The sequence below is a fragment of the Pleurodeles waltl genome, chromosome 5, assembly GCF_031143425.1.
Source record: "Pleurodeles waltl isolate 20211129_DDA chromosome 5, aPleWal1.hap1.20221129, whole genome shotgun sequence".
NCBI classification, from domain to species: Eukaryota; Metazoa; Chordata; class Amphibia; order Caudata; family Salamandridae; genus Pleurodeles; species Pleurodeles waltl.
Genome location: NC_090444.1, coordinates 388,378,421 through 388,404,686, shown reverse-complemented (window position 1 = coordinate 388,404,686; position 26,266 = coordinate 388,378,421). Strand labels below are relative to the sequence as shown.

The window sequence follows — 26,266 nt, the reverse complement described above, 5'->3', positions numbered from 1 at the left end:
AAGGTTATAGCTTGTTTGGAGATCAATTGCCTTCAATGCTGTCCAAAGCGTTTAAGGAGAGGAAGCATGCCTTGCCTTATAAAGGGGGATCTGCTTCTGGCAAAGGGTGGAAGAAGCATTCTCGTTCTTCCCCCAAAATGGATGCAAACTCTTTTTCTTTCAGGAAACGTCGTTTTCAGCCATGTCTTTCCCCTAAGAGGGGGTTCAAGAAGGGGTCCTGACAATCACTGTGGGCCTGGCATAGGGCAGGTTGGGGGACGACTGAGACACTTCCTTTCAGCTTGGCAGGCGAGTGTCAGCGATCATTGGGTGCTGGACATTGTGGCCAATGGTTACGTCATTGATTTCGTTGTGGTGCCTCCGGATTCGGGGGTGCGTCCCACTCCTCTGCCTGCGGTCGGGGCACGGAGAGAGGCATTGTTGGAGGGAGTCCAGGATTTGCTTTTAAAAGGGGCCATTTACCGCGTTCCTCTAGAAGAAAGGGGTCAGGGCATTTATTCTGTCTTGTTTCTAGTTCAGAAGGTGTCAGGGGGTTTTCGGCCTGTGCTCAATCTAAAAGGGGTGAATGCTTGGATCAGGACGGTACATTTCCGCATGCTGTCAATTCAGACTATTTTTCCAATGGTCCGGCAGGGGGACTTTCTGGTGTCTCTGGATCTGCAGGATGCATACCTGCATGTGCCTCTGGCAAGGACTTCTCAGTAGTTCCTGAGGTTTGCTGTGGGTCAGGATCACTATCAGTTTTTTGTTCTACCTTTCGGCCTCAAGTCTTCCCCCCGGATTTTTACGAAGGTGCTGGCACCTCTGGTGGCTTTGCTACATTCGGAAGGGGTGTTTATTCATCCATATCTAGACGACATCTTGATTCATGCTCCTTCGCAGATCCTGTTACTGAGGCAGGTGGCCCGGGTGCTGGTGGTCCTGCAAAACCACGGGTTTTTGATCAATTGGGAGAAGTCACATTTGGTCCCGTCCCAAGATTTGGTTTTTCTAGGGGCTCGGTTTCAGACTCTTCTCGGGTTGGTGACGGTGTCGGAAAAGAGGTTAGGTGCACTTCAGTCCATGGTAAGGAAGGTCGCGTTGCAGCCTGCCCCCGTGCGCTTCTGTGGTTACGTCTGCAAGGTCATTTGGCGTCAGTGATATTTCTGATCCCTTGGGCACGATTTCATCTTCTGTGCTTGATGAACTGCTTCCTGAAAAGGTGACTCCAGGGTCTGGGGCTCTGATGGCCAGGATTCCGGGGTCGGGATTAATTCGCAGGGAGTTGAGATGGTGGTTGGGGTCCGATCATCTGCGGGTAGGGGTGTCTTTGTCTCCTCTGAGCCCGGTGGTGGTAACAACGGATGCCAGCCTCTCAGGATGGGGTGCTTGGATGGGGTCAGCACAGATTCAGGGGTTTTGGTCCCCGTTGGAGGCCAATCGGTCGTCGAATTGGCGCGGGTTGAAGGCAGTGTTGTTGGCTCTGATTCATTTCCAGGTGTCCCTGAAGGGGGTTGTGGTTCTGGTTCGGACAGACAACTTGGTTGCCAAGACTTATGTCATCCGACAGGGGGGGACCAGGTCAAGGGCCTTGTTCGGTCTGGCCAGGGAGATTTTTGTGTGGGCTCAGGAATGGGTTCCTTCTCTCCGAGCTACCTACATTCAGGGGGTGATCAATGTCCGGGCGGACCTGCTGAGCAGGGTGATTCCTTCCTCTCAACTTTTCTCCCTCCGGAGGTCTCTGTTTCTTCATCTTGTTCGTCTCTGGGGTCTTCCGGTGTTGGAGGTGTTTGCGTCCCCAGAAAATGCAAAACTCAGTCGCTTCTGCTCCCAGTTTCGGTGTCCTCAGGCTTGGGAGGTGGACGGGATGTCGTGTCCTTGGCCACGGGCCTGTTGTACGCCTTCCCACCGTTTCAGCTGATCCGGTCTTTTCTGTTGAGGGTGAGGCATCTAGAGGCCAGGGTTATCTTGATTGCGCACCATTGGCCGTGGGCGAATTGGTTTCCATTGCTTATGCTGATGGCATCGGGCCGGATGTGGCCTCTTCCTCTTTGTCCGTCTCCCCTGGAGTTTCCTTGCCTCTCAATGGGGTCATTGAGGAGGTTACACTTGACGGCCTGGAAGTTGAACGCCGGGGTTTGATGGATCTGGGGGTACCGGTGGCTTTGAGTTCTACTTTGCTGGCTTCCAGACGACGTTCCACTTTACTTTCTTATGGTAGAAAGTGGAAGGTGTTTTCTTCTTGGTGCTTCAGGCATAATTTGGATCCTACCTGCTCGTCTATATTTGAGGTGATGCAGTTTTTACAGGATGGTGCACATTTGGGTTTGTCGGTGGCTATTCAGGCGTTTGGGATCCTTGGCGGAACCTTCAAGATGAGGGTCATTTGATGCCTAGATTTTTTCTGGGGCTTCTTAATTTATTTCCTCGCCCTGTACGTTCTTTTCCTTCCTGGGATCTTTCTTTGGTTTTGGATGCGTTGACTGCTGCGCCTTTTGAACCACTGGGGGACTGTGATTTGCGCCATCTGTCTTTGAAAACGTTCTTTTTGGTGGCCATTACTTCGGCCCGCCGTTTAGGGGAATTGTGGGCCTTGGCCTGTTCTTTTCCTTTTTGTAGAGTTTTTCAGGATCGGGTGGTTCTTGTTCCGGTTCCTTCTTTTGTTCCGAAAGTTCATTCTTCTTTTCATGCTCGGCAGGAGGTCATCCTTCCATCATTTTGTCCGAATCCATCCTCGGATGAGGAGGTTCGTTTACATTCTTTGAATGTGCGCAGGGCATTGTTGCATTATCTGAGTGTGGTGGCTCCTTTCCGTAAAGGTGATTAGCTGTTTGTAAATTTCGGTCCGGCCCATAAAGGGGAAAAGCCTTCCACGGCGTCTTTGAGTTGGTGGGTGAGGTCTTTGATTCTGTTGGCATATTCCTTGAAAGGGGTGGTTCCCCCCGGGGATTCAGGGCCGTTCTACCAGGGGTATGGCGGCTACGGTGGCTGAGCTTCAGGGGACTTCAGTGGTGGAGATTTGCAGGGCCGCCACTTGGGCCTCTCCCTCCACGTTTGTTTGGCATTATAGGCTGGCGGACTTGGGTGGTTTGGAGTCGGTGTTGAGTCACCGGGTCTTATCCTCTATGAGGGAATGGGGTTGGATCTTGGTGGTCTGTGTGCATTCTAATAAATTGTTTGCACCTCAATGTCCGTCTCCTGTGTGTTTCTTGCTATGTCTCATTGGTTTAAAGGAAGGCGAGGGAGGGACGGGAGGTAATGCGTCCATTTCTTACGATAATGGCATTACTCCTAGTCCTACTCCCTCGCCTTCCTTTACTTTCCCTCCCGCCCCCCCCAGTACGGACAGTCTGAGTTGCTCCTTGGGCTTGGTTTTTGTACAGGAGGTGGTGGGGGTGGGGTGGGGGGTAAAAGGGGAAGGGAGGGTCTAGAGGGAGGCAGGAAGCCTCATTGGTTTAAAGGAAGGCGAGGGAGTAGGACTAGGAGTAATGCCATTATCGTAAGAAATTGTCGCATTACCTCTTTTTAAATATCTATTTTGCCAAGAAAAGTCTTGTTTGAGCTAATCAAATCTTTATTTGCAGTGACACTATTTCAGTTATATTTGTTAATGTTCAGAATTGTTTTCCAGAAAAAGGGCTGAACTCTGGGTATAGGTTTGAATGCCTGAATATCCTGGTGCTACCAGTTCAGTGAGTGAGTAAGCCGCCCTGTAAGTAATAGATAATATGGATCTGAACAGTTTTATTGAAGGAACTGTGCAATTCGTGCCTTGTTAACGTTGAGGGAAGAAAAACATTTCTTTATTTTATTGTCACCTCAATTTCTTAACAATGTTTCATACATCCTACCGAAATATAATTTAATTAGATGTTTTATGATACATTTTTCTCACAATTAGCTCAAATAATCTAAAATCTGTAAACCTTTGTAATTTTTTTTACTCCGCACCGATGCACTGTAGTTCATCTTCCTGCAAGTATCTCCACAGAGAATGGATATGCCTGTACATCTGTACAACTTTGTTAGTTTAGGAGATGTCTTCTGCACTGCACAACGCTATACAAATCATTTCTTGCGTATTTGAGTTTGTTAAAAACTGGAATGTAGTCATGCAAAATATGAAATCACTGTAATGAATGGATTCGAGCCGATAAGATCAAATAGCTGTGGAGGCATTGTGGTTTATAAAATAGCATCAGAGTCTGACAGTCTCTTGGCGCTTCATATATCCCACTTTGCCCTGGCACGTTGCAGTCTCACTTTAACTCCTCCCTGGAAATTAGAGCTTCCTTTAGTAAGTTCACTGTAATTAACGCTCTCCACTATCTATCAGGGACATTAATAAGTGAGAAGCAGTAAATGGGTGAACCACATGCACTATGTCCATCTGAAGTGGATATCAGCGCTTTACTGTAGAAAGCAGATGCGCGCCAAAAATGCTGCAATGAATGATAAATAATGTATAATGCAGGACTGAAAACACAAGTGCAAGTTACGCATTTTAGTATGCGCTGAATGCCCATAAAGTCGGCTGTAGATGCATAAATTATATAAATGGTAATCTGTAATGGAGCTATAAAAGACAACGCATCCAAGGAATTACCAGAGGCCAGGAAAAATAATGGAAAAGTGCTTTAAACCCGAAAAGTTATAACTCACGATGCTTGAAGCTGTCCTACTTTGTGCAGAAAGTGGAGTAAAGTGGACCAAAGCATCCAGATTGACATGACATGTTGTTTAAGGAGAGGCTTGCATGGCAGAATTAATAGTTAGTGAGGAGAAACCTACATTGAAAAAACTAACAGTTGAAGATTGAATTGGTAACTACTTCCGGGTCACACCTAAAGTCTGGCTTTACGACAGGGGTTGTTATAATATTATCATTAACCATCCATCTCTATTAAATCACCTTGGCCACCGCACCTATAAAACTCCCTTAATCCCCACCCCTAATCACAAGGATACAACCCGCAAAGGCATAAAGTGCTCTATAAGAAGAGAATACATCTCATTATGGAGAGTTATAACATTGGATGACAGTAAACATGTTTGTGAGTTGAATGCAAATATGTGTGTGTACAATGTAAGTTGTACATTAAGTACGTCCCCAGGAAATGGTTATGAACTGAAATCATTTTCACCAATGCATAAGTGTAAGCAGAGATCATGCTTTGCATAACTTTTTTTTTAATCAAAACCTTTAGAGTTCAGTAGGAGTCTGCCTGGTCAACTATGATAGTTTCTCTATTTTAACTCGTTTTGACAACAATAGAACACTTTACTAAAACAAAAACGATGACACCTGATACGAAGGGCCCCATTAGGAATCACTTGTTATTCCAATACTTTACCTGATATTACATATACAGGGGGCATGGGGAAACAAATGTTCCTGGTATTTTCAGGAATCAAAAGGTGATCCCTAGTAGGCTGATATGGAATTTGACCCCATAAAGGTATCAGGTGGAAAATGTGTCTCTAGTAGACACTGTGGGATTTTCACACCCAAGAATGCCCCTTCAAATAGTGTTTAATATTAAAACTGTTATCGGCCAAACGAGAATATTGGCCCAGTTGTAATAAATTAGCACCATAGCATCTAAACTCTAAAGTAACTTATACAGATCAGAATCTTTGTCTACATATCACAGTTCACTTGAACACTAAATTATTCCACGCAAATGTTAGATGCTTCATCTGCAGAGGATTTTTATTTTTGATATGCACGGTTAAAATTCATGTTTGTAGACTGAATATAAATATCTTGTTATTTTGGCATATCCTTGTATCCTAGTGATTTGTACATGGTCCAGTTTATTTCAAAGGTTGAAGCAGGGTTATATCTGACAACACCTGGATATCATATTGCGGAGTTTTATTGACCTGACTGAAACTTATAGAATTCTGAGTGCGAGAATTACAAATACATCAAGTGGATGAAAACTTTTGTAGAGCTATTTTTTAATTATAACTAATAAGGATCACATTATAGCCAAGGTGCCTTATTTATCCTTTTAAAATGTTTGTGCCAATATTCTTGTCGTTCTTATTTGGCATCTGCCCTTATAGAGCTTTTGTGTCCTTGACATAATAAAATATGTGCCTTTAAAAATAAAAACAGGAACATATTCAACATACAATGTGATAATTACAAATATATCTACGCTTCTTTGTACTACAAAAAGGTCCAGTAAGATAGATACGCAGACACCCCCAGTCCCAATAACACATCTAAAGTCTTCAAGAACAGAGGGAAAACATAATGCATGCCTCCGCCTGAAAAACTGCTAGCCTGAAGAACACCTAGCATAGCTAAGAACCGAACATTGCTCCAAGATTGTCTTAGCGCACGCCCATCAATCCCGTTCACTTGTTTCAACTCCCGTTAGCAGAACTGAATGTGGAAGGAACATGCATATGCGTCGCCCCAAGGGCTTTTTAGTTTACTTTACAGTCCCAACGCGTCCAATGGCCATATCAGAACAGTAAACTAAAAGAAATGTGCAGAGCTCTTAGAGTTAAAGTGGCAATGTGCACTGCACTGCTGGACTGCTGGGGGGAGGGGGGGGGGTGATAAAATAAAATAACACGAGCACGATGAGGATGAGTGGAGAAGAGCGGGATGATTAGGCAGCAGGGGTCTTGGGTATTAGGTTTGAGAGAAAGAGAGTGCAGGTTTTGGGGTCCTCAGAAAAAGCACATATTAACATTTTAGAAAGAAAAACATCCATGGCAATGTATTTGGACGAATTTTTTTAATAGTTCACAGCTACGAAATTGTGTGGGCTGATACCGTCTCTGAAGAACGATCCTATCACCCACTGACTTTAAAAAAACAAAACAGCCAAACCACAGAAGCCAATGACTAAAAGTAGCTCCTCAAAGTCTCCTTTGTGTGTTCTGTGGTATGTGCTGAGTGATTTTTGATGGCGTGAACTCTCGCCAAACAGCTAATCCTCAGCACGTGAGACCTAAAAAAGTTTGTGAGTGTTCAGCATTAGACATTAGAATGGACCCTTCATTGACAGCCCTAACATAACTTTGCGCTCTGGCTCAAAGGGAGGGACGTTTTTTGTCTCACGCTTTTTTCCTATCCGCGTTTTCAGCCTAGCACTTTGATTTCCAGTATTTCACGTTCATTAGGGAGCCAGTTGCACAGTGATATTCCGCTCAGGTTTCCCTGCCAAAATATATGTATATGATTGTCGAACAAGGGACCTCAGCAAAGTACACAAAGCGCCTATACCTGCCGTGTATAAGAATATTCACGCCAACGCGTCGTTTGCCAAAGTGTTAGAGCAGTATCAATTAATTTCTAAAGCAGTGCAGTTTGCTAACGTGCCTCAAAATAAAGTTAAACCTGGAAGTCTCTGCACACTGAACCTGATGCACGGAAGTGCAAACAACCATTTTGCAATTTTGCTTAGTAGCAATCCTAGTGAATAAAATGCTACAGCGCAGATTTACATGCCACGTCTGACATTACATGAAAGCATTCATCTTGAATTTAAGGGGTGATGTTTTTTTAAAATTAATTAAATAATGCTTGTGAAATCATTTGCCGACATCCAAGTCAGACAACAAGCATTGGTGTTGGGCTTTATGTAAAGCTCGTCTCTTTTCTGTCTTCTCAGGAATGGGCAGATGAGATTTTCAATCTGGCGACAAACCTGCTGGCGCAGAACATGTCAAGGGATGCATGTCTGGAAAAAGCGTAAGTAGCCCAGCGGTGACTCCAGTGTTTACCTCTGAGGGTGTTTCTTCGAGAATTTCCTTTGCTTTTTGTCAGTGTTTGCGCCAACTATTGTTCAGGGGTTACAGGCCTGTCATTCTTATAAACATGATCCTTCCTCTAAAGTCAAAGAAAACGCAAGCTTGTGTTATCATTGTGATATAAAAAGAGAAAAACAAAACACATTACTGGAAGGCTAAAAGAAAATTGGCAGGAGGAGCATTTCCTAAATCCTTGCATAGTAACCAGGATGTTCACCATTAGGGTCAAAGGCTCGGCTACCGCTCAAAAAGAATTTTAATGAATTGGTCATGTGCGTAAGCGCTGGGTATTGGGCAGGCGGGATATTTTCTGGCATTTCCAGTATATTTGTGGACACTCTGTAACCCAAGAATTCAATACTTTCAGGTATTTTAATTGTTTGAGTAACTTCCTGAAACCGGTCTTGTGCTTGTGCACATTCCTGACGTTTAACACAAGAGTTGGTTGGTTGAAATAGTTAATTATTGTTGCTAAATAATGCAATTAACTATTGTTAATAATATTTGTGTGGGCATACCCAGTGAAAGGAACAACTATTGATTAATGTCCTTAATTCAATAAAATGAGAAATATTTAAAAACTTTAAAAAATATATATTTTCCCGTTTTAAACCAGTAAATAATTATACTGGGCCAATATAGATACATTTGAGTTTATTGTGTCCTACATATTTTCAATTTTTAAGCTGCTCTTTACTTTGGCAACAAGGTGATGGATGGAACGCTTGAATTGATCTCAGCCACTGGCAATTGCTCGGGCTGCATACCATCCCATTGTTTTTCACCCACCATGCCACCTCAGTTTGGACCCAGTCACATGCAAATGAGTATTGACCTTGCTCCAATGGGAATAGTCCAGCCTGAACTTTAAGGCCAGTTCCCCATGAACTGGAATACAAGCCCAGATATGGGGAGTGGCGGCTGGCAACTTTGAGAGTGGTGGGGTGGGCAAATGGGTGTTTTGTGGGTGCATGCACACGCGCTACATGCAAGGTGCTATGAAATAAAATAAAATGCCATTTACCTAGAGTAATGTATGACAACACAACCTCCTCACTCTGGTCCTCTTGTTCTTTCAACCAGGATCCAGCATGGGCCCCAGCTAACCATTCCTGGTGAGGCTCTCATGCTGTTAACCAACATGAGAGAAGGGTTGGAGGGAGCGGCCTCTCTCGGTGCGCACAAAAGCAATGAAGGTTTGTTCTTCCTCTCAACTCAGCCGTCTTAGGTTGAGAGGTTTAAACTGCACATCTGGGTGGCCTTTATAAGACACATGCACATGCAAGACAAAAGACAAAGAGCCATTCACGCTTTAAACTTAAGTGTAGAGACAGCCCACCACTCCTCCTTGCTGTTGTCATTCCGCAGGCCTTGCCCTATCCTGACACTCAGTTTTCGATGGGTTGATGAAAAATAAAATGGTAATAAATAAAGTTTATTACCATGTAATTTTAAATTTCTGGAGACATTTTAGTTAGAGGGCCAATGCTCCTCCGTCCTAAAGGAGGAACCACCCCAGGATGTGGGTCCCACTCTGTCACTGAAACCAAGCTGCACCCAACTAATTAGCTCCAATCAAGGCAGAAATATTCTTGGTTGCTTGTGTTTGGTTTAGAGAGGACCTGGAAAGAGTGTCCTCACGTGTATTCTGTACATATGGGGAACACATGAACTGTAACCTATGCCTTCTCCATGCACTGCTTATACTCTTTTAAGTTATAACAGTTATACCACGTAAACAGATTTTATGTACAATAATAGTTATAACATCGCAAAACGTATCTTTTGTGAAATCACAGTGAATGTTCCATAGGCGAGTTATAGTTAATGTAGTGTGGCTACCGAGTTGAATACACTGTGAATGGAGGTGCACAAGTCATAATAATTTGAAGATATTGCATACATTATAAATTAAAGGCATACCTTTAGAAATGTACATTTTTGTGTACTTTACATTTTGTCTGTAGCAAAAGAATGAATAAAGTAATATAAATGTGGTCTGTGAAGTGTAGTTTGTATAGAGAGAATAAATAACATTTTCCTAACTATAAGAAAGGGTTAACTTTAGTTTTTTTTTCATTCAATTTAATTGTTTTACATTTTTAATCAAAAAATGTAAATCTTAGACTATACTGTCATCAAGTGGTGTATTATTAAGGAAATGGTGGCACAGTAGCGTAGTGGAGAGAGTTGTGAAGTGTACAGTTGTAGATTGTAGGAGTAGAGTGATGTGGAGTACAGGGGAATGTTATAAGTGGAGTGGTGTACAGTGGAATAATGTACAGTGGAATAGCATACAGTGGAGTGGTGTATAGTGACGTGGCATAGAGCGGAGTGTTGTACAGTGAAGTGTGGTACAGAGGAGTGGCATATAGTGGAGCTGGCTTCCAGTGGAATAGCATAGAGTGAAGTGTTGAAGAGTGGAGTGGTGTATAGTAGAATAACATACAGTGGAGTGGGGTAAATGGAGCAGCACAGAGTATAGTGTGGTACATTGTAATGACATAGTGTGGAGTAGCATATAGTGGAGTGGTATAGAGTGGAGTAGCGTACAGTGGAGTGAGATACAGTGTAGTGGCATACAGTACAATATTGTAGAGTGGAGTATCGTAGAGTGAAGTGGCATAGAGTGGGAAAACATATAGTGAAGTGTCATACAATGGAGTGTCTTAAGTGTAGTGGCATAGAGTGGAATATCATATAGTGCAGTGGTGTAGAGTGGTGTGGTGAAGAGTGGAATGGAGTGGAGTGTAGTGGAGTGTAGTGGCGAGAGCAGAGCTGTGTACAGTGGAATAGCGTAGAGTGGAATAGAGTAGTGGGTACTAGTGGAGAGTGCAGTGGCGTAGGCTGGAGAGGCATAGACTGGGTGGCATAGAGTGGAGTGGCGTAGAGTGGAGTGGGGTAGAGTAGAGTAGAGTGATGTGGGGTGCAGTGACATACAGTAGAGTGGTGTACTGCATAGTGCAGTATAATGGAGTGGTGCACAATGGAGTACCCTAGAGTGGTTTCACATAGAGTGGAATAGCATGCAGTGAAGTTGCGTACAGTTGAATAGTTCAGAGAGGATTGGCGTATAGTGTAGTGGTGTACAGTGCAGTGGAGTACTGTCAAGTATGTTAGATTGGATTGGAGTACAGTGGAATAGCGTGGTGGAGTGGCATGCAGTGGAGTGGCATTCGGTGGAGTGACATATGGTGGAGTGTTCTAAAGTTGACTGGCTTAGAGTGGAGTGATGTACACTGTAATAGTTTATAGTGGAGTGGCGTAGAGTGGAATGGTGTACACTGGAGTGGTATACCAAAAACCAGTTTTAGGGATACAAAACTAGGGAGAATTATGTGGTCCAATGCATCAATCGCCCTACATGAACCTATAACTGAAATAAGATGCACTATTACAAAAGAACGGACTCCGATTCACCAATTAGGGTAGGGGGTCTTTTCAGTCACCACATGCATTAGTCTTACAGGAACAGAAGCCTTCGCTTACCATTGGGTGACATGCTTCATCACTGGGCCATGCTCCTCATCAGGCTGGCACCACAATACCTGATAGGCTCTTTTAAAGGTCTGTTCACCGGAGATCTTTTTAAGAAAGAATACCGGTAGTGAGTGGATGTGAGAGGGGCTGAAAAAACTGCTAAAATTGGCTAACGGGGACCAAGAAAACTATCTTTAATACAACCTGGAACCCCTGCCAATGTTAAAAACAAAAAAAGGGGGAAGTGCAAAAAACAGTTGTTAGAATTGGGGTTTCTAGTTGGCTAGGGTATACATCTAAGCCAGACAGAACCAACCCACTCTAGTCAGGGCGAGGGAGTTGCACACCCAAGATAACCCCTGCTCACCCCCTTGGTAGCTTGGCACAAGCAGTCACGCTTATCCCAGAGACAATGTGTAAAGCGCTTGCACAACACAACACATGTGACGCAATAAATACACCACTAAGGAAATACAACAACAAGTTATATAAAAATAAACTGCAATGCATAAACCATAATGAGACCAAACACAACATGTCAGTAATACCCTGCTACACAAGCAGTTGTCAGACCATCACACAGTTACTGGTGCTCTGCGAAACCCAGCAGTGATCATATAAACACAGAAGTTACTGGTATTCTGCAGCACAAGCAGTAGTCAGGTTGTCATTACCATCACCAAGGGACATGTCATAATCAACATTTCACCAAAAATGCCAGTTCATTATCATGAATGTACATTACATGACACATCACCTAAACTGCTCCTGGGAGAATAATCACATTAGCATGGAGGCCATGACCTCATCATCAACCACATTCCCCAAATGGTATGTGTCAGGCACAAAGGAAAATGCACATATCAAGAAAACATAGTGTCATGGATGCCCATAATCATGAATGGTAAGACAACAATAGAATAGTCTCTAACACAGGGCCCATATCACCAACCCCTTCCCCATGCTATTTGGAACACCAACAACACTTCACACGTGAAGATTGTAGCGCGTCTGCGTTTCATTTCCAAGGTCTACGGTACCTTTGTGGGGTAAATGCTAATGACCCCGCTCTCCTCATGGGGGGAGCTACCCTCAGAAATGCGGTACTAAAGTCTTGGGGGGAAAAGAGCAGCTCCTGCCAATTTGGATTATGGCATAGTACTGGCAGGATTGGGGACCTCTGCTGAGGGTCACCACCCTGGCCGGCTACCAATAAAACAGAAAGAGGCTCGGCGGGAACGGGGACCTCTGATGAGGCTTCCCTCCCAGCCCGCAGGCCGTACTTTACTGTCCACAGTTTCATGGGGCTGCCGCCTTCACAGCAGCAGTGTGGCAGCTCCCATCTACAGCAGTCACTTCCTAGGCTCCTCTGGGCCACGGCGGTGAAAGGCACTCACCACCAAGAAGTCTCCTGTTCCCTGGGGGCACTCTTCATGAGCTCGCCTCAGCCTTGCTCAGTCACTCTCAGCTGGCAGTTCTTCTTTCCTTCTCCTGCACCGGGGGGCACAGAAGTGTTCACCAGCTGCTTTGGGGGACACAACACGTAGCACTCACGATGTGCTTTGAAGATAAAGCAAGATGCTGGGCCTCCTTGTGCTCCTGAGTAGGCACGATGAATGAAGGGAGCACTCCCCACGCCGTACCCCATAAAATACAGAGCTCCTCCTGCACTGGGGAAACAGAAGTAAAGCACCCCTCAAGCGTTTTAAAGAGAAATGCAGGAGAAATAGGGGACACAGCACCGAGCCCCTGGAGACAGCAAATAGGGCACAGTGCTGCAGGGCCCACGCAAGCAGCCCAGCACAAAATTTTGCAGGCAGTGGCAGTTCCTCTTAGTGACCCAGCAGGTCACAGGTCAGCACAACAGTAGCAGTCCCAAGGTGGCTCCTGGCAAGTCCTTTCAGCAGCATCCTGTGTCCAGTTCAGTAGTCCATTAGTGTCTAAAAATGTGAGGAAATCCCCCTGTACTCCAACCAGTACTGCCCGGTTCTAGGAGTGTCCCCTCTTTTCTCCAGTACAAGCTCCAGACATCAGTTGGGGGTAAACAAACCCTTTGTGTGAGGCACAGCCTTCACACATGCAGGTGTGCCCCCCCTCCCTCTCTCAGCCCAGGAGACCATTCAGTATGCAGTTGCACCTCTGTCACAACTCCACCCTCCCTGTGTACAAGCTGTCTGAAAAGTATGCACAAAGCCCAGCTGTCACTCTTCCCCATATGTGGATTGGAGTCAAAGCGCAAAACACCAGAGTCATAAGCACAGACAAACGCCCATTTTCTAAAAGTGACATTTCTATAATGGTAATAAAAAATCCACCTACACCAGTAAGCAGCATTTCTCATGACCATTACAACCATACCAAACATACCTACGCTACCCTCATAGATCAGATAATACCACCTAGACATAAGGTAGGGCACTTTCAATGCAATCCTATGAGAAAGGCAGCACTCACAGCAGTGAGAAAACAAATAGGCTGTTTGTCACGACCAGGAGAGACCACACAGCCAGGTACATGTCCTGCCTTTTACATACATAGCACCCTGCCCATAGGGATAGTTCGGGCCTACCTTAGGGGTGACTTATATATAGTAAAAGGGGTGTTCCAGGCCTGGCAAGTAAACTTAGATGCATGGTCCCTATGGCAGTAAACTGCACATGCAGGCCCTGCTGTAGCAGGCCTGAGACAGGTTTGAAAGGCTACTGTTGTGGGTTGTGCAAGCTGCACTGCAGGCCCACAAGTAGCATTTAATTTACAGGCCCTGGGTATGGGGTTACTACTGTACAGGGGACTTACAGGTGAATTAAATGTGCCAAGCCAATCATACCAAATTTAGAAGGAGGGCACATGCACTTTAGCACTGATCAGCACTGATAAAGTGCTCAGAGTCCTAGGGCCAACAACATGAGGTCAGAAAAAATAGGAGGAAGAAGGCAAAAAGTTTGGTGATCACCCTGTAAAAGGGGCCAGGTCCATCAACAATGATCTGGTTCTCTGCCAACAACTAAATGTATGTCTACCACTTGTAGGAAGTTGGCTCTGTATGTGCTATTTCAAAGTAAGGAATAGCATGCACAGAGTCCAAGGGTTCCCCTTAGAGGTAAAATAGTGGTAAAAATAGATAATACTAATGCTCTATTTTGTGGTAGTGTGGTCGAGCAGTAGGCTTATCCAAGGAGTAGTGTTAAGCACTTGTTGTACATACACATAGACAATAAATGAGGTACACACACTCAGAGACAAATCCAGCCAATAGGTTTTTATATAGAAAAATATCTTTTCTTAGTTTATTTTAAGAACCACAGGTTCAAATTCTACATGTAATATCTCATTCGAAAGGTATTGCAGGTAAGTACTTTAGGAACTTCAAATCATCAAAATTGCATGTATACTTTTCAAGTTATTCACAAATAGCTGTTTTAAAAGTGGACACTTAGTGCAATTTTCACAGTTCCTAGGGGAGGTAAGTTTTGGTTAGTTTTACCAGGTAAGTAAGACACTTACAGGGTTCAGTTCTTGGTCCAAGGTAGCCCACCGTTGGGGGTTCAGAGCAACCCCAAAGTCACCACACCAGCAGCGCAGGGCCGGTCAGGTGCAGAGTTCAAAGTGGTGCCCAAAACGCATAGGCTAGAATGGAGAGAAGGGGGTGCCCCGGTTCCGGTCTGCTTGCAGGTAAGTACCCGCGTCTTCGGAGGGCAGACCAGGGGGGTTTTGTAGGGCACCGGGGGGGACACAAGTCCACACAGAAATTTCACCCTCAGCAGCGCGGGGGCGGCCGGGTGCAGTGTAGAAACAAGCGTCGGGTTTGTAATGGAAGTCAATGGGAGATCTAGGGATCTCTTCAGCGCTGCAGGCAGGCAAGGGGGGGGTTCCTCGGGGAAACCTCCACTTGGGCAAGGGAGAGGGACTCCTGGGGGTCACTTCTCCAGTGAAAGTCCGGTCCTTCAGGTCCTGGGGGCTGCGGGTGCAGGGTCTCTCCCAGGCGTCGGGACTTTAGGTTCAAAGAGTCGCGGTCAGGGGAAGCCTCGGGATTCCCCTCTGCAGGCGGCGCTGTGGGGACTCAGGGGGGACAGGTTTTGGTACTCACAGTATCAGAGTAGTCCTGGGGTCCCTCCTGAGGTGTTGGATCGCCACCAGCCGAGTCGGGGTCGCCGGGTGCAGTGTTGCAAGTCTCACGCTTCTTGCGGGGAGCTTGCAGGGTTCTTTAAAGCTGCTGGAAACAAAGTTGCAGCTTTTCTTGGAGCAGGTCCGCTGTCCTCGGGAGTTTCTTGTCTTTTCGAAGCAGGGGCAGTCCTCAGAGGATGTCGAGGTCGCTGGTCCCTTTGGAAGGCGTCGCTGGAGCAGGATCTTTGGAAGGCAGGAGACAGGCCGGTGAGTTTCTGGAGCCAAGGCAGTTGTCGTCTTCTGGTCTTCCTCTGCAGGGGTTTTTCAGCTAGGCAGTCCTTCTTCTTGTCGTTGCAGGAATCTCATTTCTAGGTTCAGGGAGAGCCCTTAAATACTAAATTTAAGGGCGTGTTTAGGTCTGGGGGGTTAGTAGCCAATGGCTACTAGCCCTGAGGGTGAGTACACCCTCTTTGTGCCTCCTCCCAAGGGGAGGGGGTCACATCCCTAATCCTATTGGGGGAATCCTCCATCTGCAAGATGGAGGATTTCTAAAAGTTAGAGTCACCTCAGCTCAGGACACCTTAGGGGCTGTCCTGACTGGCCAGTGACTCCTCCTTGTTATTCTCATTATTTTCTCCGGCCTTGCCGCCAAAAGTGGGGCCTGGCCGGAGGGGGCGGGCAACTCCACTAGCTGGAGTGTCCTGCTGGGTTGGCACAAAGGAGGTGAGCCTTTGAGGCTCACCGCCAGGTGTGACAATTCCTGCCTGGGAGAGGTGTTAGCATCTCCACCCAGTGCAGGCTTTGTTACTGGCCTCAGAGTGACAAAGGCACTCTCCCCATGGGGCCAGCAACATGTCTCGGTTTGTGGCAGGCTGCTAAAACTAGTCAGCCTACACAGATAGTCGGTTAAGTTTCAGGGGGCACCTCTAAGGTGCCCTCTGTGGTGTATTTTACAATAAAATGTACACTGGCATCAGTGTGCATTTATTGTGCTGAGAAGTTTGATACCAAACTTCCCAGTTTTCAGTGTAGCCATTATGGTGCTGTGGAGTTCGTGTTTGACAAACTCCCAGACCATATACTCTTATGGCTACCCTGCACTTACAATGTCTAAGGTTTTGTTTAGACACTGTAGGGGTACCATGCTCATGCACTGGTACCCTCACCTATGGTATAGTGCACCCTGCCTTAGGGCTGTAAGGCCTGCTAGAGGGGTGGCTTACCTATACTGCATAGGCAGTGAGAGGCTGGCATGGCACCCTGAGGGGAGTGCCATGTCGACTTACTCGTTTTGTCCTCACTAGCACACACAAGCTGGCAAGCAGTGTGTCTGTGCTGAGTGAGAGGTCTCCAGGGTGGCATAAGACATGCTGCAGCCCTTAGAGACCTTCCTTGGCATCAGGGCCCTTGGTACTAGAAGTACCAGTTACAAGGGACTTATCTGGATGCCAGGGTCTGCCAATTGTGGATACAAAAGTACAGGTTAGGGAAAGAACACTGGTGCTGGGGCCTGGTTAGCAGGCCTCAGCACACTTTCAATTGTAAACATAGCATCAGCAAAGGCAAAAAGTCAGGGGGCAACCATGCCAAGGAGGCATTTCCTTACACAACCCCCCCCCAAACGAAAGAGGATGAGACTAACCTTTCCCAAGAGAGTCTTCATTTTCTAAGTGGAAGAACCTGGAAAGGCCATCTGCATTGGCATGGGCAGTCCCAGGTCTGTGTTCCACTATAAAGTCCATTCCCTGTAGGGAGATGGACCACCTCAACAGTTTAGGATTTTCACCTTTCATTTGCATCAGCCATTTGAGAGGTCTGTGGTCAGTTTGAACTAGGAAGTGAGTCCCAAAGAGGTATGGTCTCAGCTTCTTCAGGGACCAAACCACAGCAAAGGCCTCCCTCTCAATGGCACTCCAACGCTGCTCCCTGGGGAGTAACCTCCTGCTAATGAAAGCAACAGGCTGGTCAAGGCCATCATCATTTGTTTGGGACAAAACTGCCCCTATCCCATGTTCAGAGGCATCAGTCTGCACAATGAACTGTTTAGAATAATCTGGAGCTTTGAGAACTGGTGCTGAGCACATTGCCTGTTTCAGGGTGTCAAAGGCCTGTTGGCATTCCACAGTCCAGTTTACTTTCTTGGGCATTTTCTTGGAGGTGAGTTCAGTGAGGGCTGTCACAATGGATCCATATCCCTTCACAAACCTCCTGTAATACCCAGTCAAGCCAAGGAATGCCCTGACTTGAGTCTGGGTTTTTGGAGCTACCCAGTCCAGAATAGTCTGGATCTTGGGTTGGAGTGGCTGAACTTGGCCTCCACCTACAAGGTGTCCCAAGTAAACCACCGTTCCCTGCCCTATCTGGCATTTGGATGCCTTGATAGAGAGGCCTGCAGATTGCAGAGCCTTCAAAACCTTCCTCAAGTGGACCAGGTGATCCTGCCAGGTGGAGCTAAAGACAGCAATATCATCAAGATAAGCTGTGCTGAAGGACTCCAAGCCAGCAAGGACTTGATTCACCAACCTTTGGAAGGTGGCAGGGGCATTCTTTAAACCAAAGGGCATAACAGTAAACTGATAATGCCCATCAGGTGTGGAGAATGCTGTCTTTTCTTTTGCTCCAGGTGCCATTTTTATTTGCCAGTACCCTGCTGTCAAGTCAAAGGTACTTAGAAATTTGGCAGCACCTAATTTGTCTATGAGCTCATCAGCTCTTGGAATGGGATGAGCATCTGTCTTGGTGACAGAATTGAGCCCCCTGTAGTCCACACAAAACCTCATCTCTTTCTTCCCATCTTTGGTGTGAGGTTTGGGGACTAAGACCACTGGGCTAGCCCAGGGGCTGTCAGAGCGCTCAATTACTCCCAATTCCAGCATCTTGTGGACTTCCACCTTGATGCTTTCCTTAACATGGTCAGATTGTCTAAAGATTTTGTTCTTGACAGGCATGCTGTCTCCTGTGTCCACATCATGGGTACACAGGTGTGTCTGACCAGGGGTTAAGGAGAAGAGTTCAGGAAACTGTTGTAGGACTCTCCTACAATCAGCTTGCTGTTGGCCAGAGAGGGTGTCTGAGTAGATCACTCCATCTACTGTGCCATCTTTTGGGTCTGATGACAGAAGATCAGGGAGAGGTTCACTCTCTGCCTCCTGATCCTCATCTGTTACCATCAACAGATTGACATCAGCCCTGTCGTGGAAGAGCTTAAGGCGGTTTACATGGATCACCCTCTTGGGGCTCCTGCTTGTGCCCAGGTCCACCAGGTAGGTGACCTGACTCTTCCTTTCTAGTACTGGGTAAGGGCCACTCCATTTGTCCTGGAGTGCCCTGGGAGCCACAGGCTCCAGAACCCAGACTTTCTGCCCTGGTTGGAACTCAACCAGTGCAGCCTTTTGGTCATACCAAAACTTCTGGAGCTGTTGGCTGGCCTCAAGGTTTTTGGTTGCCTTTTCCATGTACTCTGCCATTCTAGAGCGAAGGCCAAGTACATAGTCCACTATGTCCTGTTTAGGCTCATGGAGAGGTCTCTCCCAGCCTTCTTTAACAAGGGCAAGTGGTCCCCTTACAGGATGACCAAACAGAAGTTCAAAGGGTGAGAATCCTACTCCCTTCTGTGGCACCTCCCTGTAAGCGAAAAGCAGACATGGCAAGAGGACATCCCATCTCCTTTTGAGTTTTTCTGGGAGCCCCATGATCATGCCCTTTAATGTCTTGTTGAATCTCTCAACTAAGCCATTAGTTTGTGGATGGTATGGTGTAGTGAATTTATAAGTCACCCCACACTCATTCCACATGTGCTTTAGGTATGCTGACATGAAGTTGGTACCTCTGTCAGACACCACCTCCTTAGGGAAACCCACTCTGGTAAAGATACCAATGAGGGCCTTGGCTACTGCAGGGGCAGTAGTCGACCTAAGGGGAATAGCTTCAGGATACCTGGTAGCATGATCCACTACTACCAGGATATACATATTTCCTGAGGCTGTGGGAGGTTCTAGTGGACCAACTATGTCCACACCCACTCTTTCAAAGGGAACCCCCACCACTGGAAGTGGAATGAGGGGGGCCTTTGGATGCCCACCTGTCTTACCACTGGCTTGACAGGTGGGGCAGGAGAGGCAAAACTCCTTAACCATGTTGGACATATTGGGCCAGTAGAAGTGGTTGACTAACCTCTCCCACGTCTTGGTTTGTCCCAAATGTCCAGCAAGGGGAATGTCATGGGCCAATGTTAGGATGAACTTCCTGAACAGCTGAGGCACTACCACTCTCCTAGTGGCACCAGGTTTGGGGTCTCTGGCCTCAGTGTACAGGAGTCCATCTTCCCAATAGACCCTATGCGTTCCATTTTTCTTGCCTTTGGACTCTTCAGCAGCTTGCTGCCTAAGGCCTTCAAGAGAGGGACAGGTTTCTTGTCCCTTACACAGCTCCTCCCTTGAGGGTCCCCCTGGGCCTAAGAGCTCAACCTGATAAGGTTCAAGCTCCAAAGGCTCAGTTCCCTCAGAGGGCAGAACTTCTTCCTGAGAAGAGAGGTTCCCTTTCTTTTGCTGTGTTGCAGTTGGTTTCCCAACTGCCTTTCCTGTTCTCTTGGTAGGCTGGGCCATTCTTCCAGACTCCAGCTCTACTTGTTCACCCTGTGCCTTGCATTGTGCTCTTGTTTTCACACACACCAGTTCAGGGATACCCAGCATTGCTGCATGGGTTTTTAGTTCTACCTCAGCCCATGCTGAGGACTCCAGGTCATTTCCAAGCAGACAGTCCACTGGGATATTTGAGGAGACCACCACCTGTTTCAGGCCATTGACCCCTCCCCATTCCAAAGTAACCATTGCCATGGGATGTACTTTTTTCTGATTGTCAGCGTTGGTGACTGTGTAAGTTTTTCCAGTCAGGTATTGGCCAGGGGAAACCAGTTTCTCTGTCACCATGGTGACACTGGCACCTGTATCCCTCAGGCCCTCTATTCTAGTCCCATTAATTAAGAGTTGCTGTCTGTATTTTTGCATGTTAGGCGGCCAGACAGCTAGTGTGGCTAAATCCACCCCACCCTCAGAAACTAGAGTAGCTTCAGTGTGGACCCTGATTTGCTCTGGGCACACTGTTGATCCCACTTGGAGACTAGCCATACCAGTGTTACCTGGATGGGAGTTTGGAGTGGAACCTTTCTTGGGACAGGCCTTGTCTCCAGTTTGGTGTCCATGCTGTTTACAGCTATGACACCAGGCCTTTTTGGGATCAAAGTTTTTACCCTTGTACCCATTGTTTTGTGAAGAGGCTCTGGGCCCACCCTCCTGTGCAGGTTTTTGGGGGCCTGTAGAAGACTCTTTACTATTTTTAGTTTTGGTTGTCTCATCACCCTTCCCCTGGGGAGTCTTTGTGACCCCTTTCTTTTGGTCACCCCCTGTTGAAGTCTTGGACACCCTTGTCTTGACCCAATGGTCCGCCTTCTTTCCCAATTCTTGGGGAGAAATTGGTCCTAGGTCTACCAGATGCTGATGCAGTTTATAATTGAAACAATTACTTAACAGGTGTTCTTTCACAAATAAATTGTACAGCCCATCATAATTACTTACACCACTGCCTTGAATCCAACCATCTAGTGTTTTCACTGAGTAGTCTACAAAGTCAACCCAGGTCTGGCTCGAGGATTTTTGAGCCCCCCTGAATCTAATCCTATACTCCTCAGTGGAGAATCCAAAGCCCTCAATCAGGGTACCCTTCATGAGGTCATAAGATTCTGCATCTTGTCCAGAGAGTGTGAGGAGTCTATCCCTACACTTTCCTGTGAACATTTCCCAAAGGAGAGCACCCCAGTGAGATCTGTTCACTTTTCTGGTTACACAAGCCCTCTCAAAAGCTGTGAACCATTTGGTGATGTCATCACCATCTTCATATTTAGTTACAATCCCTTTAGGGATTTTCAACATGTCAGGAGAATCTCTGACCCTATTTATGTTGCTGCCACCATTGATGGGTCCTAGGCCCATCTCTTGTCTTTCCCTCTCTATGGCTAGGATCTGTCTTTCCAAAGCCAATCTTTTGGCCATCCTGGCTAACTGGATGTCCTCTTCACTGGGGCTATCCTCAGTGATTTCAGAGGTGTTGGTCTCTCCTGTGAGGGAACCAGCATCTCTGACTATTATTTTAGGAGTCAGGGTTTGAGGGACCCTGTTCTCCCTAGATAGGACTGGTAGGGGGGAATTTTCCTCCAAGTCACTATCCTCTTCCTCTGAGTTGCCACCCTCAGAGGGGTTGGCCTTTTCAAACTCTGCCAAAAGCTCCTGGAGCTGTATTTTGGTAGGTTTGGGGCCCATTGTTATTTTCTTTATTTTACAGAGTGACCTTAGCTCCCTCATCTTAAGATGGAGGTAAGGTGTGGTGTCGAGTTCCACCACAGTCACATCTGTGCTAGACATTTTGCTTCTAAAAGTTGGAATACTTTTTAAGAATCTACAACTGGTTCTAGAATCTAATTCAAACTTTTACAACTTTTAAACTCTAAAAGAAATGCTAAACAGGATCTAACACAAGGCCCTAGCAGGTCTTTTAAGAATTTAGAAAACTTTTCAAATTGCAAAAATCAATTTCTAATGACAATTTTGGAATTTGTCGTGTGATCAGGTATTGGCTGAGTAGTCCAGCAAATGCAAAGTCTTGTACCCCACCGCTGATCCACCAATGTAGGAAGTTGGCTCTGTATGTGCTATTTCAAAGTAAGGAATAGCATGCACAGAGTCCAAGGGTTCCCCTTAGAGGTAAAATAGTGGTAAAAATAGATAATACTAATGCTCTATTTTGTGGTAGTGTGGTCGAGCAGTAGGCTTATCCAAGGAGTAGTGTTAAGCACTTGTTGTACATACACATAGACAATAAATGAGGTACACACACTCAGAGACAAATCCAGCCAATAGGTTTTTATATAGAAAAATATCTTTTCTTAGTTTATTTTAAGAACCACAGGTTCAAATTCTACATGTAATATCTCATTCGAAAGGTATTGCAGGTAAGTACTTTAGGAACTTCAAATCATCAAAATTGCATGTATACTTTTCAAGTTATTCACAAATAGCTGTTTTAAAAGTGGACACAGTGCAATTTTCACAGTTCCTAGGGGAGGTAAGTTTTGGTTAGTTTTACCAGGTAAGTAAGACACTTACAGGGTTCAGTTCTTGGTCCAAGGTAGCCCACCGTTGGGGGTTCAGAGCAACCCCAAAGTCACCACACCAGCAGCGCAGGGCCGGTCAGGTGCAGAGTTCAAAGTGGTGCCCAAAACGCATAGGCTAGAATGGAGAGAAGGGGGTGCCCCGGTTCCGGTCTGCTTGCAGGTAAGTACCCGCGTCTTCGGAGGGCAGACCAGGGGGGTTTTGTAGGGCACCGGGGGGGACACAAGTCCACACAGAAATTTCACCCTCAGCAGCGCGGGGGCGGCCGGGTGCAGTGTAGAAACAAGCGTCGGGTTTGTAATGGAAGTCAATGGGAGATCTAGGGATCTCTTCAGCGCTGCAGGCAGGCAAGGGGGGGGTTCCTCGGGGAAACCTCCACTTGGGCAAGGGAGAGGGACTCCTGGGGGACACTTCTCCAGTGAAAGTCCGGTCCTTCAGGTCCTGGGGGCTGCGGGTGCAGGGTCTCTCCCAGGCGTCGGGACTTTAGGTTCAAAGAGTCGCGGTCAGGGGAAGCCTCGGGATTCCCCTCTGCAGGCGGCGCTGTGGGGGCTCAGGGGGGACAGGTTTTGGTACTCACAGTATCAGAGTAGTCCTGGGGTCCCTCCTGAGGTGTTGGATCGCCACCAGCCGAGTCGGGGTCGCCGGGTGCAGTGTTGCAAGTCTCACGCTTCTTGCGGGGAGCTTGCAGGGTTCTTTAAAGCTGCTGGAAACAAAGTTGCAGCTTTTCTTGGAGCAGGTCCGCTGTCCTCGGGAGTTTCTTGTCTTTTCGAAGCAGGGGCAGTCCTCAGAGGATGTCGAGGTCGCTGGTCCCTTTGGAAGGCGTCGCTGGAGCAGGATCTTTGGAAGGCAGGAGACAGGCCGGTGAGTTTCTGGAGCCAAGGCAGTTGTCGTCTTCTGGTCTTCCTCTGCAGGGGTTTTTCAGCTAGGCAGTCCTTCTTCTTGTCGTTGCAGGAATCTCATTTCTAGGTTCAGGGAGAGCCCTTAAATACTAAATTTAAGGGCGTGTTTAGGTCTGGGGGGTTAGTAGCCAATGGCTACTAGCCCTGAGGGTGAGTACACCCTCTTTGTGCCTCCTCCCAAGGGGAGGGGGTCACATCCCTAATCCTATTGGGGGAATCCTCCATCTGCAAGATGGAGGATTTCTAAAAGTTAGAGTCACCTCAGCTCAGGACACCTTAGGGGCTGTCCTGACTGGCCAGTGACTCCTCCTTGTTATTCTCATTATTTTCTCCGGCCTTGCCGCCAAAAGTGGGGCCTGGCCGGAGGGGGCGGGCAACTCCACTAGCTGGAGTGTCCTGCTGGGTTGGCACAAAGGAGGTGAGCCTTTGAGGCTCACCGCCAGGTGTGACAATTCCTGCCTGGGAGAGGTGTTAGCATCTCCACCCAGTGCAGGCTTTGTTACTGGCCTCAGAGTGACAAAGGCACTCTCCCCATGGGGCCAGCAACATGTCTCGGTTTGTGGCAGGCTGCTAAAACTAGTCAGCCTACACAGATAGTCGGTTAAGTTTCAGGGGGCACCTCTAAGGTGCCCTCTGTGGTGTATTTTACAATAAAATGTACACTGGCATCAGTGTGCATTTATTGTGCTGAGAAGTTTGATACCAAACTTCCCAGTTTTCAGTGTAGCCATTATGGTGCTGTGGAGTTCGTGTTTGACAAACTCCCAGACCATATACTCTTATGGCTACCCTGCACTTACAATGTCTAAGGTTTTGTTTAGACACTGTAGGGGTACCATGCTCATGCACTGGTACCCTCACCTATGGTATAGTGCACCCTGCCTTAGGGCTGTAAGGCCTGCTAGAGGGGTGGCTTACCTATACTGCATAGGCAGTGAGAGGCTGGCATGGCACCCTGAGGGGAGTGCCATGTCGACTTACTCGTTTTGTCCTCACTAGCACACACAAGCTGGCAAGCAGTGTGTCTGTGCTGAGTGAGAGGTCTCCAGGGTGGCATAAGACATGCTGCAGCCCTTAGAGACCTTCCTTGGCATCAGGGCCCTTGGTACTAGAAGTACCAGTTACAAGGGACTTATCTGGATGCCAGGGTCTGCCAATTGTGGATACAAAAGTACAGGTTAGGGAAAGAACACTGGTGCTGGGGCCTGGTTAGCAGGCCTCAGCACACTTTCAATTGTAAACATAGCATCAGCAAAGGCAAAAAGTCAGGGGGCAACCATGCCAAGGAGGCATTTCCTTACACCACTCATATTAGAAATTTAGATATTTTGGAACTACTTGTGGGCATTTCCTACACTACAGAACTGTTAGTCATGGTCAACATGTTTCTCATCTAATACAGTCACAAGGAACATGTGGCGATTCTTCAGGACCTGTTGTTGTGCCTAACCCTCAATAAGAGAGTAACAAAACACTCCTCCTATTGCCTATGTAAGAAATACCTGACATCTTACATTGAAATCATAAACTTCTCAATGTGGAGACCTAATTAAACAACATAAAACGAGATAAGTTAAAAACAACACTCAATGGACACATAGTAATGACACATTTTTCCACTGTCAAAAATACGCATGTTTCAGGTGTATGTGAAAATGACAAGCCACATTCATGCATGACGTGGGCAAAGTGACCACGTGCTCATGCTGAAGCAGAGGAGGAGCATCACCCCATGAGTTATTCTAACGATCCTAGGTCAGGTACACGGGCCACCTTTTGCATCGCATAGATGCTGGACGCTCTTCTATCAAGACAATCTGATAACCATGCTTATGAAATACATGAGAAATAATTATTTAGGTGTCCTCTGATAGGTATGCCTATGTTGTACTTAATTTATAACATCTACAAATGTATACATTACATAAAATCCTAAAGTGAAAATTCATAACTAAGTACCTAAGTGTAAATCATATTGGTTGGTGGCTGCTCTGGGCAGCGCTATACTCTTATTATCCAGAAATTGATCTTATGCCTATAGTGGAGTGACCTAGAGTGGAGTGGCATAGATTGGATTGGCATAGAGTGTAGGGGAGTACAGTGGAGTGTGGCAATTTAAAATGACAATGCAAAAAATGGGTAAATGGAAGTAGATGTAATATGACAGGAAAATATAATATTTGGTTTAAATGGGGATTTTTGGTAGTATGTGTGAATAGTGTGGGTAGTTTTAAAGTTATAATTTTTAAAATACTTTGTTATATATTGTCTGCAGTGTATGACAGTACATGCACAAGATAAGGCACTATGGGATTTGCTAGTAGCTGTGTTTACCAAAGGTAAAAGGCAGCCATGTCACATTTTTCTGCGTTTTGCTGCGTTCAGGGTTTGGGTCCTAGATGTAGGTAAATAGTATGTTTTATTGTTGTTCTATTTCTATTACCACTTTAAGAAAGAGTTAATAGGTAGAGCAATTTATGTATAATTTTCTATGTATTTACGTGAGTTCGGAAGAGCTATACATTTTTATTTTTTTTATAAGTAGCATAGTCATATGGAAGCCTTACTGTGGTATTCTGTAGACTTGTATTGAAGATTTAAATATGTTAAAAATGGAAAATACACTGCAGTGCATTATATTTGTAACCTAAAGGGTTCTATTGTGTATTTTAAATTTTTTAGCATGTTTCTTTTTTAATTTATTTTGGTACCACTCTACTCCCAAAGCAGTATTGTGATTCTACATATATTTTTTAAATATATATAAACTTATAATTATTTTTGTCTACCTATTACCATTTTAATAAAGTGGTAGTACAAAATATCAAACCTAAAACTTACATTCATCTGAGGGCAAAATACAGA

The 26,266-nt window shown here is 46.1% G+C and overlaps 1 protein-coding gene across 2 annotated transcripts in view; it reads left to right on the top strand.

The window, feature by feature from the left end:
- Positions 1-26,266, top strand: part of PLCB1 (phospholipase C beta 1) — a 2,042,221-nt gene that overhangs the window by 977,041 nt on the left and 1,038,914 nt on the right. For both annotated transcript variants that reach the window (XM_069234146.1, XM_069234145.1), the window contains exon 5: positions 7,617-7,696. In XM_069234146.1, the coding sequence (XP_069090247.1) occupies positions 7,617-7,696 (80 nt within the window). The remainder of the gene's footprint in view (positions 1-7,616; positions 7,697-26,266) is intronic.